The sequence below is a fragment of the Sus scrofa genome, chromosome 14 (assembly GCF_054392235.1).
Source record: "Sus scrofa isolate SSC_HxYL_T2T_F1_AM1 chromosome 14, Sscrofa_HxYL_maternal_Yorkshire_Landrace_v2.0, whole genome shotgun sequence".
Taxonomy (NCBI): Eukaryota; Metazoa; Chordata; class Mammalia; order Artiodactyla; family Suidae; genus Sus; species Sus scrofa.
The window spans coordinates 154,055,672-154,075,814 of record NC_139396.1 but is presented as its reverse complement, the minus strand read 5'-3'; the positions used below and the strand labels follow the sequence as shown (position 1 = coordinate 154,075,814).

The following is a 20,143-nucleotide window of genomic DNA, read 5'->3' as shown; positions in this document are numbered from 1 at the left end:
AAATGCAAAAGGCAAAGGGTCTGGGCCAGCTGTCCTCCAGAACACATCTGCTTGTATTGTGTTGGCCAAAACTTGGCCCAAGACCACACCTGGCTGCAAGGAAGGCTGGGAAACGGCGTGTCCTGCTAAAAACCAGGAGTTCTTCGGTGCAGAAGAAGAGGAGAGGCGATAGCGGCAGTCTCCACAAAAGCTGTAAGCACCTGCCCTCCTGCCCACACAACCCAAGCGCCCGTTGTCCAGGCCTGGCCAGCGCAGGGCCGCCCAGAGTGCTGAGTCAGCAGAAAACGGCCTTGCAGAGAGGAAAACTGCACTCAATATGCTGGCTCGGGGAGAGGCAAGATAAATGTTAATCAGACTCAGGAAAGGTGCCGGAGAGCCACGAACTTTATTGTGTGTGCGAAAGCGATGAGGCCGTGAAAGGCGGTTTTTAAATTGTATGCGGTTCTTTGTGTCTCCCTGCTGTCCCAGCTCTCTGAGTGGAAGGAACCTCTCCTTCAGCAAGGCCTTGTCTGTCGAGTCACATACTCAGGTTGGTCTTCATGCTGCAGGCCCTCGTTCGAACATGTTGCTCAGAGAGGACTCCTTAATACATGCTTTTTCTATTTCACATTGAACATTCTTAAATGAGGAAATGAAAACTGGTTTGCTCTGTGACTGCTTTTAATCCGTGTTTCTGGTTATTGCAGTGGACGAAGGTCGCAGCAAGGAACCTGACCGCCTGCAGGTGCTTTACAAGAAAGCCATCATGCCTTACGGCGTTTACAAGAAACAGCAGAAAGACCCACGCGACGAGGCCGCCGTGCTGCAGTACGCGGCCCTGGTGGGGCAGGCTTGCTCCGAGCGGATGCTGCTCTTCAGAAACTGAGCGGGCGCCCCTGCCCCTGCCGCGGGCTGCTGCTGGGGGCTGCGGCGCAGGTCCATCGCTCTGGGTCAGTGCCGTTCCCATCCACAGATTAGACTTTTTTATTTTGACGGCTCTCTGGTTTTTCTAAAATATTTTGTGGCAATGTATTTGTGAGAATCTCATGGTTCATATAAAGATTTTTAACATAGGTTGCGACCTAGACTCCAATTAAGGTTTGTCATTTTGCAGTTTGGCTTTATGAGCAAGAGATGGTAACCTTCTCCTGATAACATTTTGGAAAGTGAAATGAATGAATAGGTCTTAAGTAATTTAAGTCGCAGTTGTGCTTTTCTGTTCTGTTAGAGAAATTAAAACAGACTGTTTCCTCTGATCCACTTACAACATTCGCGTCTGCTGAAAGCGAAGTGTGGGGAGAAGGCGGGATTGTGTTTCATCGCTTAGAAAATGTCTCCTCAAGGGAACACAGCGGGCTGTTACTCAGTGTTCAGTGTGACATCACTGCCCGATGTTACACTCTGCAGTTTAGTAGACAACTTCAAAGAAAGGATATTGTGTTAACATTGGATGTGTCTTTACCCAGGACAGCCCTATTCTTGGTCTGCTCTCTTGAATGGACCATTTTTCCTATAGTAATTACTGCTTGTGCTCCATTTTACTCTCCCAAGTCTCTCAGTTTGGCCCATAAAATATGTGATGACCCTAATTATATGTTATATTGTACAAACTGGGGTACTTTGTTTCTCAAAATCTAAGAAATGGTTTTTTGGTTTTTGGTTTTGTCTTTTTTTTTTTTTTTTTGAACCCATCAAAGGTAAATGTACGCTAACTTTTATTTCCTTAAAACTCAGGACACAAGTCTTTGGTTATCGATTAAAAATTAGTTAATATCTGCCTACCTTTCTAGCTGTGCCGCACGTCGCACTTAATGAAGCAGGAAGCATTTTGACCTCTGACCAGGGCAGGAGGCACACAGCATCCACTCGTGTGCTGCACTTTGGTTTGGAAGAGTCGGAGAGGAGACGAGCGTCGGCACCGGAGCCGAGGCCGGCCCTCTTTCCCTGTCCCTTCCCTCGTTCAGCAGGTGTCCCTCGTCCCACACCTTTAAGGAGGCAGGCACTGTGCCACGAGGGACGGGAAGGAGCAGGCATGTCTGCTGCAGCTGCGCTGGAGACGGCGAGGGCGGGGAAGGCTCACTCTCTTGTGCTCTTGCTCGGCTGCTCCCCTTCTGCCGCCACCTGCTTGGCTCCCGAGTCCTTTTCATGTCCCCCTTGGCCCATTTTTCCATTTTCTATTGATCTTTTTAAAAAACTATATTATAAAACTTAATGGCTTGACTCCCACTACTGATTTTAAACTTTTCTCCTAAATGCACTGAATTTAGATATGCAGTTGGAAGTGTTAGAAAATAATTCAAGGTAGTTAGAATAAAAGGATCATAAAACAGTGACTTTAAAAAACAAATGTCTAGAAGGTCCACGTCCAGAGTTCTTCACTCGGAGCGAATGTGCGTCTGTCGCAGCTGCCATGAGCAGGTACTCAGGGGACTGGGGATAGAGGCGGATGGCGTGGACTTTGCGTGCTTCCGGAGCTTCGTCCTTCAGAACAGTCTCTCCCAAGAGCAGTTGACAGACTCTTTTAGAACTGCCTTCAGAATCTATACAACATCTTTTTAAAAATTTCCCTCTAAAGTAATAATTTTTATGATTTATGAAATGATGCTATAAGCAACTAAAACATTTTTAAAAGAATAAATAAAAAATAATAACCTGAGGAGTTCCCTTCGTGGCTCAGTGGTTAACAAGCCTGACTAGGATCCATGAGGATGCAGGTTCGATCCCTGGCCTCACTCAGTGGGTTAAGGATCCAGCATTGCTGTGCGCTGTGGTGTAGGTCGCAGACATGGCTCAGATCCCAAGTTACTGTAGCTATGGTGTAGGCCAGCAGCTACAGCTCCGATTTGACCCCTAGCCTGGGAACCTCCATATGCGGTGGTGTAGCCCTAAAATAGCAAAAAAAGAAAGAATGACCTGAAATCCATTGAAAGAAACTTCGGTACGGGACATTTCAGACGTGCTGTGAGGAATTGCAGTGTTATTAAAGTTAAGCAGCGCAGGGTCCATACTTGGTCCCCTGGGCACTCGGACACCCAGGTTGATCTCCTCAGGCATGTTACACCTGCTGTCATCGTAGTAATTAACTTATAGAACGGGATTAATTAAGACCACAACTGGTGTTTATCAAATGAAGAGAAAACTCGAATCTTATTTCTTACCACAGCTCTGGTTTCTTCTTGCCGAATCAGTTTAGGGTTCCTTCAGAGGCAAGTGATAAACTCCCCCATCTATTGTGGGAACCGTGCTGGTGCCCCTGGGAGTGGCCTCCTGGGTTGACTCCAGTAATGCTCCAGAGAAGAGGGGGCATGAAGCTGCTTCTGCTCAGTTGTTGTATTAACGTGTGGTCTTTGGAGAGTAAAGTGTCTTCAAAAGACATTCTTTTGAGCGCTCGCTAAGTGAATGTTGATAGTGGGCTAGGAAAGGACAGTCAAGGAACATGACTTGGCTTGGTCAGTGGATAAGCAGTCCAGCTGAGAAATCTGATGTTATGTTTGTGGCTCTCATTTAAAGAAGGACACATGAGAACCTTTCAAAGGGGGCTTCTGTCTTTTCAAAGCTGTAAGCTTTGAATTTGCTGTCTTAGTGTTGTAGAGTCCCTTTCTAATTTTAGATAAATTTACACCTCCCTCCCTGTCTTGGGAGCAAAAATGTAATAGAGATTCCCCAGGCTGCCATCTGCATTTAAATTATTTCAGTTCTATGAGATTTTTTTGTTATTTTAAAAAAATGTAATCTGAGCACTTTTTTATATTCTAAAAGATAGAGGCTGTTATCAGATGAATATATTATTCATTTGATTAAAGTTATTTAGATAAGAAATTACTCTTGTTTATGTTTTCTTTCAAACAGCTTATCCTAATTTTTATCCATTGTGCAAGATATCAGTTGTATATGTTTTCTAAACACATGGGAATGTATTATGTAAATGAACCTTTCCAGATTTCTGGACAGTTATATAGTTTGATTTTTATAGGCTTTTATTCAGTATGAATAAAGATGAGAGATGAAGACAGGTACTTAAAACGTATCTTCTGTTGCTAACTTTAAAGAAGGAAATGAAATGGAAACAGTTGGGAAATGTTTGATTAGAACTCACTCAAATGTGTATTACTTTCCAAAAGAAAACCAGTGACTGCAAGACAAAACAAATTTGATTGCATGTGATATTTTCTGCTCTTGTATGTGCTTCTTGAACAGTCCATTTGATAAAGCTTGAATGGAAAAAAATAAAACTTTCTATCTGCAGTGGCTCTTGCTGGTCATTACTTAAAAGGCATATGTATTTTCATCTTTTGAGTTCTTGGGTACATTTTACCTATAGGGAATATGCAGAATAAAGGTAGAACATTAGCTATATGAATTATGGTTTTTAATTTTCAGTAATTGGAATTTCACATCACATAGTTACCTGACAAAGTGTGACGGATTTCTTTTTCAGGAAAAAATTAATCTCACCTTAAGCACAGAGCCTGGGTTTTCACAAGATACAGATTTAAGTAGCAAACTCAAATTTAAATTTCTTTTAAAAAGTTTAGTTTTCAGAAAATTTTTCATAAAGTGTATCATTCGCAATAGTCCAGTGTATTTATAGGGTGCATTTTAAAGTGTTTTGTCTTTCATAGTATAAGGAGATCCTGATAAGTTTATGGCAAAGTGAATCCTGTTTCCCAGGTGATTTAAATGTTAGTTGTGATCCCCACTGGTGTTTTTTCTAGAATGCAAATAGCTTTATTGTTTTTCTTATTTGAAATGGACAGTGTTTACCAGGTAACACTTAGGCAATGTAGAAAATTGTACCAAAACCAAAAAAAATCACTTACAATCCCATCACTGACCACCACTCATTCGCATTTTGGCGTCTGTCCTTTCAAACTTTTATTCTACCTGCATGTATGTATGTTTTGTTTTATTTTGAAATAAAAATGAAATTATGCCGTGTATATCGCTTCATAATTTTCCCTCTAATATGAACATCTTAATTTACTGTGAAAATGAAAACAGGAGGAATAACCACTTAAATGGCTGCACGAGGTTCCATTGTGTCTGTGATCTTTTGAGAAAGGAGGTTTAAGACTTACCCCTCCCGATGGATGGCAGGAGATGAAATGGACCGTGTTGATCATTTTTATCAGTTCTGTGAACCATTGGCAACATCGAGCTTATTCCTTATTTCCTAATTCCCTTTGCCTGTCACTGGACAATAGGAGTTTTCTCCTTACTTGAAGGTTCAGAAAATGTATAGCTTCTAGGGAGTTCCTGCCATGGCTTAGCAGTGAATGAATCTGACTAGCATCCATGAGGACGCAGGTTCCATCCCTGGCCTTGTTTAGTGGGTTAAGGATCCAACGTTGCTGTGAGCAGTGGTACAGGTCCCAGTTGCAGCTCGGATCCCATGTTGCTGTGGCTGTGGCATAGGCCAGCAGCTGCAGCTCCAATTTGACCCCTAGCCTGGGTACCTCCATATGCTGCAGGCGTGGCCCTAAAAAGACAAAAAAAAAAATAAAAGAAAGAAATATATAGCTTTTAAAACTTAGTGTCCCTCCTCTCATTGTCCCTCAACTAAATGTTTTTGGGGAGACCTACCGTATATTTTTACAGTCCGCACATTTCCAGAATTTCCACTTACAAAATGTTTTATTTAAAAATGTAAAGTTACTTAAAACCAATGAAGATTCTAATTCACTGATTTTTTTTTGTAGCCCGAGGTCTTTAAAATGGGTATCTGGAGGAGTTCCCATTGTGACTCAGTGGGTTATGAATCTGACTGGTATCCATGAGGATGCAGCTTCAATCCCTGGCCTCATTCAGTGGGTTAGGGATCTGGCGTTGCCATGGTCATGGCGTAGGCTGGCAGCTGTAACTCCAGTTCAACTCCTAACCTGGGAACTTCCATATGCCAAAGGTGTGGCCCAAAAAAGCAAAAAAAATAAAAAAATTAAAAATTTAAAACATGGATACCAGGAAAGTGAAAAAATGTACCACCATAATTAATTTAGCTAAGTTTTTTAGTTTAAAAAAAAAGATTGACTAAGATTTACTTAAGTAAAATGACATTTTTCACAGCCAATTAGTTGTCACAGTTGGTATCTTTAATCCAGTCCTATCCAGAAAATATTTTCCTATTAACTGTTTCAATTATACCAAATAGTAAAGTTGCTGAATGTTTTGCATGCCAAACTTTTATTCTTTTAGATCTTCAAAATTTTGAAGATTTTTATTTTGGTTTTTTTTTTTGGCCACACCTGTGGCATACGGAAGTTTCTGGGCCAGGGACAAAACCTTCGCCACAGCAGCCACCCACACCACTCCAGTGATAATACTGGATCCTTAACCCACTGCACCAGAGGGGAACTCCAGCTTGCAGATTTTTGTAGCTTGATTTCCTTATCACATCTCTTCACCTGCAATATGAAGAAGCAATTCCAAATAGAAGTGCTATAAAAAACAAAAACTTAGCATAGCAAATCTTAACGTTATGTGACGGGTGATTTTCAATAGTTAATTACCTGTTAGTATGGCAGTCACAAGTATTTCATCCACCTTGGAGCGGGGAGAGACTTTCTTTACTTGTCTGGCATGCATAAAGCAGACTGTTAGCAGAGTTCCTGTAGGGCTCAGTGGGTTAAGGATTGCAGCATTACTGCTGCAGGGGCCTGGGTCACTACTGTGACGTGGATTCGATCCCTGGCCTGGGAATTTCCACATGCCACAGGCACCCTCCACCTCTGTGCCCCCCCCACTCCACAAAAAAGCAGACTGTTAGAGACTAGCACAAATGCCTTTATTTCTTTCATTATGACTTTATTGAAGTCAGTATGCAAAAAGTGTTTTTAAGCATTTATTACTTGTATGTTGCAAGCTGGAGCCATTATACCAGAAAGATAGAAACGTTGTACTCCAACTTGTATCCTTCAGCTCTGATTTTGGATTACACTTTCCCCTGAACCTTAATTTCTCATGCTTTTCTCTGTCTGTACCAGGGTCTTAAAATCATTTAACATAGGCCTTTTAAAAAAAAAAAAATTAGCATTAAATGAGAACTCATGAATACTTCATGAAGTCCAATTCATCACTTTGTTAATTCAGTATTCAGTGAGTCTGAATAGCATCTCTTAACTAATGGAGCTTTTTGATCATGCAATAAGAGAAACGGCATTTTAGGTTTGTGGATTCAGAGCTTAAGGCTCTTAGCTCGGTTGTATGTGGACAGTTCTATGCATTTTCCCAGCTCATTTTAAAATACTGAGAGATAGCCAGACTCTGATTTGGAAGCTAACCATGACCGGTGTTATTTTATTGACCGTTAAAGGAAAGGTTATATGTATAGTATGTATGTGTATATACATATATACACAATGACAGAGAACTGTGTGCTTAATTAAAACTTGCCGGTAATAGTGTGATTTATTCTCAGTTTTCATTCGAAGAATCAGTTTCATTCAAAGAATCAATTTGTGGCTCAGCGGTTAATGAAGCTGACTAGCATCTACGAGGACACAGGTTCAATCCCTGGCCTTGCTCAGCGGGTTAAGTAAGGATCCAGCATTGCCATGAGCTGTGGTGTGGGTCGCCGACATGGCTCGGATCTGGCGTTGCTGTGGCTGTGGCAGGCCAGCAGCTACAGCTGCTATTCCACCCCTGCCTAGCCTGAGAACCTCCATATGCCATAGGTGCAGCCCTTAAAAAAAAAACCAAAAAATTTTTGTAATTAAAAATAAAAAAATTAAAAAAACCCCAAGAATCAACATGGATATATACAACTGTTATAGAAGCCATACAAACTGATAAAGTTGCTTTGTCCAATAACATAGACTCTAGCTCCATGTGTATGTTGAATTAATTAAAATGAAAAATTAAAATTTTGTTTCTCAGACTCACTAGTCACATTTCAAATGCCCAGTAGCCTCGTGTGGCCCAACTATCATATTAGTTTGCTGGGGCTGCCATAACAGGTTACCACAACCTGGGTGGCTTTAAACAACAAGAATTAATTTTTCTCATGACTCTGGAGGCGAGAAGTCCCAACCAAGGTTTAGGCAGAGCCACGCTCCCTGTGATGGATCCAGGGAGAATCTCTCCATGCTCCTTCCAGCAGTCCTTGGTGTTCCTTGGCTGGCAGCTGCATCCCGGTTTCTGCCTTCATGTTCACATGGCTATCTTCCCTCTGTGCATGTTTCTGTGTCTCATCTTCTCATCTTTAAGAGCCCAGTCATGTTGGATTTAGGGCTCATCCTAATCCAGTATGACCCCATCTTGCTACATCTGCAAAAAGCCTACTTCCAGATAAGGTCACATTCATAGGCACTCGGAGTTAAGCCTCGAATGTATCTTCTGTGAGGGGAACACAAGTCAACCCACAGGAGCTGCTCTGTTGGACAGTGTGGATACAGGCACTTCCTCATTATAGCAACGTCTATTGAACAGTGCTGCAATAAAATGCTTTTTTAGAATATGTCATGATTGGATAATTTTTTAAAGTTCTATGACAAAACACCGTGGAACAATTACAGCAAAACATTCGGGGCAACTTATTTTGATGCTTTTTGGTTTCTCTTCATTTCCATTGTGTATTCTAGTTCCATTATTGATTCAAGTGCATCTCTGCATATGTATGAATTTATGGTATCTTATTACCCTGGGGCTATGTCAGTTCCCTAAGATAACTGCCATCTCATTGTGATTTACAGTTACACTATGTACAGAGATAGGTCTCTTTAGAGAACAATTGAATAGAAAATGAATTTAGAAATGTAGAGAATTACTGCTATTATTTCCATTTTTATATTACATCTCTCTAGATCTAGTTCATCTTGATCAAATAGCAAAAAAACTTATAAATCAATTAAAATCTGAACCTATAGTAAGAAAAAGGCTTAAATGCATCTCCCAAAAGGAGCTTACTAAAAAATAGGCACTGACTGACTTTGCAAAAGAAATGTGGGTAAAATAACTGTATAGCACAGGGAACTATATCCCATCTCCTGGGATAGACCATAATGGAAAATAATATTTTGTAAAAAAAAGAACATATACGTATGTCTGACTGAGTCACTTTGCTGTACAGTAGAAATTGGCACAACATTGTAAATCAACCATAATTTTGTAAAAAGTGAGAAAAATCCTCATCACAACATCTCTGTTACACTGTTTAATCTATAGCTGGTAGTCACCTCACATAAATAAATGGTCTCGGAAGACAGATAATATAGATTTACAGCTAGGGGTCTAGTTGGAGCTATAGCTGCCAGCCTGCCCCACGGCCATAGCAACACGGGATCTGAGCCACATCTGCGACCTACACCACAGCTCATGGCAATGCTGGATCCTTACTTAACCCACTGAGCCAGGCCAGGGATCGAACCCGCATCCTCAGGAATCCTAGTTGGGTTCATTAAAGCACTAAGTTACGAAGGAAAACTCTACAGATCTGATTTTTAAAGATTTTTAAAAATTCCTTTATTATTGTATATTTTTAAGGGTAATTTTGATTGCTGGTTTTTTCCTAATTTGGCACTACTTCTAGCCAAAGCTGCTTATCAGTGTTCTTAATATGGCGATCTTAAGGCATTTCACTGGAAGTATGTTATTTAGCTATGGAGAAATTAGTTTGGACTCACTTCACCAAAACTCCTTGCAGCCCCGTGTGAGAAGAGCTGGCATTGGTGGGAGAACCAAAGAAGCCTCTGAGGTGGTCGGTGGCCACTGGGAGCTCTGTGTGTGTCTGCAGAAATGAAAGATTACTGTCTCTCGTCTCTCTGGTTTTCTGCCTATTCTTGAGAGCCACCTCGTGATTTACGTAATACTAGGCCATATGCTGTTTTACGAAGAAGGCCAGAAGAACACCAGTGCAGGGCCAAGTGTGTGTCATTGTGTCTACAACAGCTGGTGGTTTATGCTTGAGGTCATTAATATTTCTGATAATGTCACCAAAGAGTCTGTTGGGAACGTTTGGAAATTAAGGAACCAGGTCCAGGAAAAAAAACTCAGGAGAACAGTTTGAGCTTATAATGAGCGCTTTAGTCATTTCTGTTACCATTTATTGTCTTCGTTAAGATATGAAACTGTTGTATGTCAGCATTATCGGTGAGCGATGATGCATCATGGACCTCACTGATCTGCAGCTTGCTTATCTAGCCACTTCACCGTCTGGAACATAAATGGAGTATGAAAAAGTAAGGTAAAGAAAGGAAAGAAACACACTTGCCTCTTGGCAGCTACAATGGGCTCGAATCCAGGCACTAAAGCTCGGGCCTTACTCATGGGAAAGCCTCTTGGGCTGTGTGGCATAAGGAGAGGTTTGGGTGCCACCGTAAAAGGATAAAGCAATCTGGAAATGACATGTTAATCTGGAAATGACATGTTAATGGTATTGGCCCTTTGTCTTGCTCTTTGTGCAACTGACATTCAACACCGTCCCATGAGCAAGTGAGCCAGGACTCAAGGAAGGAAGATGGATTAGGCCAGGGCAGGGGTAGGAGTGCTGATGTCAGGCCTAGAGCAGCCCTCTGACCGCATTCTACGAGCAACTGGATCCTTCGATCCTTCGATGAACCTTAGTAGGTTTCATCTCCACGTGTTTGTGTTCTTTGCAGTTTTTTTTTTTTTTTCTTGTTGATTTCTAGTCTTAGAGCACTGTGGTCGGAAACGATGCTTGATGTGCTTTCAATTTTTAAAATTTTGCTGGGGCTTGATTTGTGGCCCAGAATGTGATCTATCCTAGAGGATGTTCCATGTGCACTTGAGAAGAATGTATATTCTGCTCCTTTGGGATGGAATGTTCTATAAATGTCTATTAAGTCCATCTGGTCTAGTGCATCATTCAAGGCCTGTGTTTCCTTAGTAAGTTAAAAAAAGTGTGAGGAACCTGGACTCTATAGGCAAGCCAGTTCAAGTCCCCGGATCACTCACTAATCGTGTGACCTGGGGCAAAGGCTGGAAGTTCAGCAGAGCTCAGCTTCCTCATCAGGGGGGTGCACTGGGGTCTGTGGGGGGGGGACTTTGCTTGTGGCCTCGCCGTCCCGCCGCACTTCAGCCCATGGCACCTGGCCCAAAGCAGATAACACCAAAAAGAAAGGTCATAGGAATAAAGTTTTAACACAATCGTGAATAAAGACAAAGTAAACCCTACTAACCCAGAGAAGCTCAGCAGCCCCTGAGCAGACACAGTTTCCAGGCCAGGCATAGTTAACTTTGCTAACGGCAATGCTGAAGTGTCAAGAAATATGGTTAAAAGACATTCATTATCCTCTAATATAGGAACGTGTATAATCCATTTGAAGTATTTCCATTCAAAACTGAAATATTTTGAATGGAATATTTTCATTTAAAGTAATGAAAACATTCTATTACCAGATAAATGACAGTTATCTGCAAAATTCACAATGTTGGAACAGATCCTCAAGGCCATGGAATTACAGGCATTCTAAATGCCTGCTCAAAGGATGCTCTAAGGTTAGAGGGGTAAAAACTTTCCAGTGGCCGCCTTTCTCTAATAGGATGTGGATAAACAGTTATTCACAGGAACCCACGGAGAAAGCCTCCCTCCAGTGGTGCTGCTCTTCAGGATTTCCTGGGCCTAATGGAAGAATCAAATGGGTTTTGAGGCCTGGTACAATTATGCGCATTTTTGTTTGTTTTGTTTGAGACAAAACTAAACAACAGGATATCTGGAAAGCCGGCAGCACTTCAGGCGCTCGCTGATTGCTCTGCACAGCGGGCTGCCACATCCACTTACAATTTAACTGATAATGACCGAACTGTTTTCTTCTTGCCCCCAATCACTCCTGCGTCTCTTCCTCCTTCTCCTGCATTCTTCTTCTGCATGGAGGCAAACTGGGGAGGAGGCATTGCATCTTCAATGTGGCTTTTCGCAGAGTCCCAGGTGAGCTGAAGAGCGAGGTCCCATAGGTCGGGACTCCCAAGCACATTTCTTAGAATGGGCAAGTGGTGACACTGTGTGGGACCCTGGAACGGTGCCTGAAGGGGTGGGTGGGGGGATAAAGTGAGATGAGACTCGGAAGTAGATTTGTTAGCTTTGGCTCCCCCGCCTCCCCAGATATTTATAGATCAATGGTACAATTTTCTCCAGCCTAATTAAAAGTGAATTCTGCTGTGTGCAGGACTCTGCGCCCAGCCCCTGGGCCAGCACGATTTGACACAGAGGCCAGCGGAGCTGTTTCCTGGGCTTTGTCAGAAAAGCTCTGCTCGCAGGTCACGTTCTAGCCATTGCTCGAGAACCCCAGGGAAGCAGAGTTAGCCTCTCGGCGCCGAATCTGCTGGCAGCTGGGGTGATGCACAGAGAACCTGCTCACACTTAGCCAAGGACAAGGCTGCACCACCCCGACTCGCCAACCTCAGGCCAAAAGTGCCCTGTGCCTGGGCAGGTCTGAAATGTCTAAAGACCTGAAACGTCCTGTCCTTGTTTAGAGCGGTGTTTGCACAGGTGACACTGAGAGCAACGTGGAGAAGTTGGTCCCTTTTCCTCTTTCTGCCTTTCAGTTAAGTTTTCCAAAAGCCACCAGGGGGCAGAAAGAAACTTCCTTGCCTTTTTTTTTTTTTTTTTTTTTTTTTTCCCCTTTCTGACTAAATACACATGGAAAAGTGAACTTTTTCTTTTGGTCCATGAGGGCCAATGTTTTAGATATAAATTATGTTTCCCCTATCTTTGTTTTTTTCAGATTTGGGTTGTTTTTGAATTGTTCCTTCTGCAACTAGGGCGATTGTGAGGAGCCAAATTGCATGTACGCAGCATTTTCTGTCGGGTAATGACTCAGTTAGACGTAAACCCCTCACCAAAGCCTGACACGGGATCCCAGTCTCTCCTGTGTTATCCTCCCCGTTTCCAGCCTCAGCACCTCTTCCCAGGATTATTGCAAAAGCCTTCCAGCCAGTCTCCACCCGGCCTCCTCCAGCCAGTTTAACTGCCCAAAACACCACCACGCATCTGATCTTGATCCGGCCCTACTCTGCCCACATCAGACAGATCCTCATTTGCTGCTGCCCCACCTGCCAGCCCCAACCTATTTCTCAGCATTTTCCCCTCCTCTCCCTTCCATAAACTCCAGTCCCAGCTCTTTCTTTCCTGCGTCTCTTTTTTTTTTTTTTTTGTCTTTTGTCTTTTCAGATCCGCACCTGCGATGTATGGGGGTTCCCAGGCTAGGGGTCTAATAAGAGCTGTTGCTGCCAACCTACACTGCAGCCACAGTAATGCCAGATCCGAGCTGTGTCTTTGAGCTACACCACCGCTCACAGCAACGCCAGATCCTTAACCCACTGAGCAAGGATCGAACCCGCAACCTCATGGTTCCTAGTCGGGTTCGTTTTTGCTGCGCCACGACGGGAACTCCTCTTTCCTGTGTCTTGAGCACTGGGTCGGTTCACTCATCAGTCGTGGCCGGTCCCTTCCAGCAGCACACAAGCAGATCGTCAAGGCCCTGGTCTGGTGCCGCCTCCTCCACGGTGTATGGATCCATCCTCCTTGGGAAATTCTGTCTTAAGGCCCAAGAAAACCAACACAGCTGGGGCCATAGGAATGATGCACTTGGCTCTCGGTAGAGACAGCCAAAGCCTGGACCCCTTTGAGAAACCTCCCTGGAGAACACGTGCTGGTGTCGTGGGGATGCTGAGACCCAGCCTCCAGGACCCCGGGGTCTACTCCTGAGTTCGTTTCACAGCAGGGGGTGGACATGTGTGGGACGCGCCTCCAAGAAGCAAGTCCAAGGAGCACCATGTTCCAGGCTCTTGACACATATGGACAGTGAGAGAAAGGAGCTCACGAAGGACCCCAGGGACAGTGGGGGATCCACACACCTCCGCAGGGAAGGCCACGTGGGGGACATTTAGTTGTTCATAGAATGTTTGCCTTGTGTCATGAATTCACATATCCATCTGGGTGTGCAGGCCTGTTTTTGCTTTAGCGCTTGCGCACCAAAAAAACATAGAATGCATAATAGGAGTTGAAAATTCTTAATGGAGATCAGCGTCGTCCCTGTGTAATCTGGTCTTTTCCTCTTTAATTCATTTTGCACATGGGAAGACATTCTTGCAATGGACACAAAGGCATTTTCACACAAGCCGAACGCTCTTCACCCTGTGAGCAAGCCTTGCACCTAATTGAGATCCTGAAAGGACAAAAACCTTGCAAACCAAGCTCTGCAAGTGCTGCAAAGAGCTCTCACCACCATCCAAGTGGCATCTGTGAAGACCCCGGCCCCTCCACTTCAGGGCCTCCCAGTAGGGCCATGGATTCCTCCAGAAGGCTCATTCGGACGGGGCTGCCGAGGTGCAGCTGAACATTCATTGTGAAGGCTTCATTGCTCTTCGCTTTACTGGGCCTTAAATTCATGAACTCTTCCTGCATTTTATGAGGTGCTGCTTTTCCTTGAAGCTTATAAGGCCCTTAAGGACAGGCCCAGCCCTGTGAGATGTGTTACTTGCTCATCTGGACCATGAGCTGCTTTCAGAGACCCATGCACAGTGCCATTTGCAGAGAAGTCCCGCGCCTCCCGGGAACAGAAAGTGCCTGTTCTACCTGGCTGGCCAGGAGGGGTGCTTCTGGGGCAAACAGCCCTAAGGCTAACCTTACATGTCGCGTGGGGCTGCAGGCCAGCCTCTCTCCTGAAGGCCCTGGTTGCTTGCTTGCTCGCTCCTGCTTGCTCTTGGAAAGCCCCATGGAAGACCCGCGTCACACATGTCATTCATCACTTCCTGATGACTCTGTCTGTCTGACCGTCTCCTTGCTGGGTCTGTGCCCAGTGTTGTGCTTGCCATGGAGGGCGCGGGACAGAGAGGTTCCCTCTGGGAATTACAGTCTGGCAGAGAGACAGACATCTTACAGGTAAACAAATAGGCAAGAAGGCTGGATCGTGCCATCATACAAAAGCCCACTTTTTCAAAAAACTTCTTTTTAGGGCCGTACCTGCGGCAGATGGGGGTTCCCAGGCTAGGGGTCAAATCAGAGCCATAGCTGCCAGCCTACACCACAGCCACAGCAACACAGGATCCAAGCTGCCTCTGCGACCTACACCACAGCTTATGGCAATGCCAGATCCTTACCCGCTGAGTGAGGCCAGAGATTGAACCCATGTCCTCATAGTTACTAGTCAGGTTCACGACCCGCTGAGCCACAACAGGAACTCCTCGAAAGGCCACTTTAAATAGGGTGGCTAGGGAAGGCTTTTTTGAAGCAGTGACAGTAAGTGGGTGTAGACAAAAAACTGTCACACACCACCTTCCTCTTCAAGGATCCGGTCACCAGCCGATGCGGTTGCTGGCCTTCCACTCACCCTGAAAGGTGCTCAGGGCAGAGGTCAGGAATGAGGCCCTCTGCGCTCTGGGCAAAACTGGCAGAACAGGCTTCTGAGGGTAAAAGGTATTTTTCAGGAGAAGATTTTATGAGCTCAATTTCTTACAGTTCCTCACATCTAGAAAAGCGCTAAAATCAGCAGACATCTTTCTACCAAGATGTGTGCCTGACTCTATGTACCCGGTTCACCAAACTCACACATATGCTGGCCTCTCCCACCTCCTTGGAGCAGTTCCTGAGAGCCATCTGAGGGGCTGTTCCCGGGCTAGAGTCCTCAGTGAGCCCCAAATAAAAGCTACCCCGAACTCTCACCTTGTGCCCTTTTTTTGAGTTGACCGTATGTTGAGCGAATGGCATCGTGCCCGCAGCAGGTACACCTGCAGTTAATGGTGATGCAGAGGGAGGGCGGTTGTGTTCTCTGCTCTCCAGGGGTTCAGTCTTGGAAGGGGGATTCACACCCAGGAGGTGGAGAGTGAGCTGCTTTAAGAGCACAGATGCAGTTCAACAGAAGAGAACCAAAGGCGATCCAAGCAGTTTGTCGAGAGAGTTGATCTTTGCCCTTTGATCCTTAGGCAAGGAGGCTCAGTGCGGTCTTGGCAGAAGGCATGGCTCCAGACCCCTTGTGGAGGCAGAAATACAGGGTGCCCTGGGAGCAGCACGCAGTTGAATTCTGCTGAAATACAGAGAACTTGAAGGAAAGGGCACAAAGCTGGACAGGGTGACAGGGCAATTGTGCGGTCGTGCACAAGTGCGGTCCTCTCTGGCAGCCCCAGGAGTCACTTTCTGTGGAGGTGAGAGCAGCCGTGGCTGGATGGACGGATGGCCTGTGAGGAGTCTCCCCACCCTGAGGTGAGGGGGCCGCGTCCTCATCTCCCAGGATGGAAATGGGGCACGCCTGCCCAAAACCTGCCAGCTGGCATTCTTCCTTACCATCAGCTAACCAGGCTCGTTGTTTTCACCAGGAGGCCTCGTTTGGAAGATTCGAGAATCCTCAGCATCTCCCCTAGGACGCACCCACTGTGAGGGGGCAGCCCGGCACAAAGACAGAGACCCCCAAATAAGAACAAGCCCTGGAAGACATAACTGGGAGATGGCGTGGCCAAGAAATGGGATTTGCCAGAGAGAAAAAGACAAAAATGAGAAAGGACTAGGGGAGATTTGAAACTCTACACCTGGCGTTAATGATCCCGGTGCTGTCAGCTGAGGTCACTCGATAGGTTTTTGTGGGGTGGTTTTGAGAATATATATGGATGCCCATTTTAGGGCATTTTTTTCTTCCTCTAGAAGTATGGAAACATGATAATCAAGGTGACGGGTTCCTGTCTCAAAAGATAAAGAAAAAGCAAATATTTATTTTATTTAAACTGTCGCTTTGGGTCTTTTCCTCCCCTTTTTAAGAGCAAAACTGGAAAATCCCCGCCTACGCCTTTCTTATGTGTAAAGTGACTTTTGTCTCCTGCCTGGGCCTTCACTGGCCCTGAACCCGTCAGGATGGGGCCCTTCCTGCTCCGCCTCCCCCGCTCTCCCCCGGAAGGACTCGGTAGCTCTAGGACACCAGACAGATGCTCGCCCTCTCTCCACTTGCCCCTTTTATTTTTTTCCTTTTTAAGGCCACACCTGCGGCATATGGAGGTTCCCAAGCTAGGGATCAAATCAGAGCTGCAGCTGCCAGCCTGCGCCGTAGCCACAGCAACACCACATCTGAGCTGCATCTGCGACCTACACCACAGCTCATGGCAATGCTGGCTCTTTAACCTACTGAGAGAGGCTAGGGATTGAACCTGCATCTTCATGGATATCACTCGGGCTCATTACCGCTGAGCCACAAAGGGCGCTCCCTCCACTCGCCCCTTTTTCATGCTCCCATTAAATACCGAATCCATAGGAATGTCTTAGGAGGATGCGTCATCTGGGAAATCACTGACACCAGGTCTCCCGGACCCGGTTATGACCAGAAACCTTGTTATGTGTTGCTCTGACTCCTAAATCTGGTACTAGCATCCCATTTCCTCAGGGAGATGTGGGGCCGCGCATTCCAGACCCCCACACAGCTCCCACAGACTTTAATAAGAGACAGGCGACTGAAACCACATGCCATGCTTGGAAAACGCCTGGGCTGACCCACACACCATCTCCGGGGAAAAGGGATCTTTTACTACTTCTCAAGTCGGTCAGGGACAATGAAAAACAAATGTGTCCGCATTGCATGCAAGCCCATGTCCACATCTTAACCCAGGCACGCACACACGCACGCATGTGCACCATTTGCAAATACTCATTATGTGCGATGGGTCGAGAGAAGTTTCTGCAGCTGAAATGGTGTAAACTCTTAATGGGTCTGTAGCAGGCAGGATGCTGAGGACTGGAATCATTTTTTCCTCTCTGCTGTGGCGGAAAAACACTGACTTTATCATCAAAGTGTGTTCTGTGGGAGAACAGCTGCTCCCATATGCACTTGACAAAATATTGTCGGCAGCTACGCTAGCGTGTATTTCCAGCTCTGCAAATACTCTTCACGTGTTCTTGCATCTCACCTGCAGGACTTGTGTTGCTCTGCTGCAGGGCTTTGCGTGTCCTCGGAGGTCAGGAGGTTTGACCTGCCAGCAGCAGCAGGGGACCCGCTTTACTTTTCGAAGAAGTGCTCTGATCTGCAGCCCCCCGTGACAAACAGATTTCACCTTGCACAATGAAGAGCTGAGAGTCCTGTGCTGGCTATGGCCGGGGAGGGAACACCTGCTCATTACACCAGCCTATTATTGGATGTGCTTTGCTGGGTCATTTCCGCCAAAATTAGGGAATGTTTTTGGTCAAGTAGTTGGCAGTACACCGTACGTAGGAGAGCTTCATAAATATTCCTTTATTCCAACAACAGCTCCCAATTTCTGTTTGACCCTTCCAGCAGTGTCATACACGCTCATAGGGTCAACTGTCATCCTCTCCTCCACCTCCCACCCCCCATTCCACTTGCTCTCACCTCCATCCTTGAGGTCCTTTGCTGCCACCTTGTCCTCCTCCACCAGCTCCTGCTCCTTCACTCCCGAAGGAATGGCACCAGTTCACCCCATGAATGGCACCAGTTCACCCCATGAATGGCACCAGTTCACCCCATGAATGGCATCAGTTCCCCCACCACCCACCTTCCAGGCTTTGTGACTTATCACCAACCTTTCATCGACTTCTCTCTCTTTTGCACCCAACATAGAATCACTAGAAAAGTGATTCCAACTCCAGTGCAGTTCTAGTGTCTTTATCTTTCTGTTCCCTTGAGATTGGGGAATAGCTCAACTTGTCCAATAGGCTCCTTACTAGGCTGGCTAATTTTAGTTTCTCTAACCCAGCTAATGTCTTTTTTTTTTTTTTAATCTTTTTAGGGCTATACCCTGTGGCATACGGAGGTTCCCAGACTAGGGGTTGAATCAGAACTGTAGCTGCCAGCCTATGCCACAGCCACAACAATGCAGCATCTGAACCTTGTGTGCGACCTACACACAGCTCATGGCAACACCGGATCCTTAATCCACTGAGCGAGCGAGGCCAGGGATCGAGCCCATGTCCTCATGGATGCTAGTCAGATTCGTTAACCGCTGAGCCACGACGGGAACTCTGTAACCCAGCCAATGTCTTGCTAAGTAATAGGCAAAGGGCATTTCTTCCTAAAATAAGACAATGCCTTCTATGCCTTTTCATTGACTCCTGATATTTCGCTGGCTGAGTCAGCCTTTTATTGTACAATTAAACACTAGACTTAATTTTTTAACCACACACCCATAGATGGCTACTATTAAAAACCTAGAAAATAACAAGTGTTGGCGAGGTTGTGGAGAAACTGGAACCCTTGTGCACTGTTGGAGGAAGTGTAAACTGGAGCAGCTGTGGAAGACAGTTAGGTGCTTCCTCAAAAATTTTAAAATAGAATTACCGTATAACCCAGCAATTCCACTCCTGGGTAGATATTCAAAAGAATTGACAGCAGCATCTCAAAGAGATATTTGTTCACCCATGTTTAAGGCATTATTCACAACAGAGTGAGGGCAATTGTTCATCACAGATGAATGGATGAAATAAAGGTGAATACCCATAATAGAATATTATACAGCCTTAAAGATGAGGGAAGGAAATTCTGACACATGCCACAGTGTGAATGGACCTGGAGGACATTATGTTGACTGAATCGAGCCAGTCACCAAAAGACAAATATTGTTTGATTCTGTGTATACATCCAGAGTAGGCACATTCCTGAAAGCAGAGTATAACGGTGGTGGGCAAGAGCTGGGGGGTGGGGAAAATGGGGAATAGTTGTTCTGTGGGTACAGAGCTCCAGGTTTACGAGATGAAAAAGTTCTAATCATTGGTTGTACAACAGTGTGAATATGCATAACACTTCTGAACTGTGTCCTTAAAATTGGTTGGAAGTTCCCTTGCAGAGAAGCAGGTTAAGGATCTGGCACTGTCACTGCAGCGGATCAAGTTGCTGCGGCTGTGGCGAGGGTTTGATCCCTGGCCTGAGGACTTTTAAATGCCACAGGCGCAGGAAAAAAAAAAAATTAGTTAAGACGCTAAATTTTGTATTATGTGTATATTACCACAAAAATTGTTTTAAATTTAAATTTACATTATGATATAGCAGCCTGTTTGTCTTTTGTACTGTTTCATGAAGATGAATTTCAGCATATTAAAGAAGAAGTTAACTTTGAAAACTATATGGCATTTGTAGAGTAACGACGTGTAAATTCTGGGAGTTCCTGTTGTGGCTCAGTGGGTTAAGAACCTGACTAGTATCCATGAGGATACGAGTTCAATGCCTGGCCTTGCTCAGTGGGTTAAGGACCTGGCATTGCCATGAGCTGTGGTGTAGGTCGC

The 20,143-nt window shown here is 45.1% G+C and overlaps 1 protein-coding gene across 26 annotated transcripts in view; it reads left to right on the top strand.

Annotated features, from left to right (window-relative positions):
• Nucleotides 1-20,143, top strand: part of ATE1 (arginyltransferase 1) — a 244,120-nt gene that overhangs the window by 163,468 nt on the left and 60,509 nt on the right. For 24 of the 26 annotated variants that reach the window (XM_084995701.1, XM_084995697.1, XM_021073568.2 and 21 more), the window contains one exon: nt 687-4,224. The exons of the other annotated variants lie outside the window; for them this stretch is intronic. In XM_084995701.1, coding sequence (XP_084851827.1) covers nt 687-865 — 179 coding nt within the window. In that variant the 3' untranslated portion in view covers nt 866-4,224. Of the gene's footprint in view, nt 1-686; nt 4,225-20,143 lie in introns of those variants that run through there. 26 annotated transcript variants of the gene reach the window in all.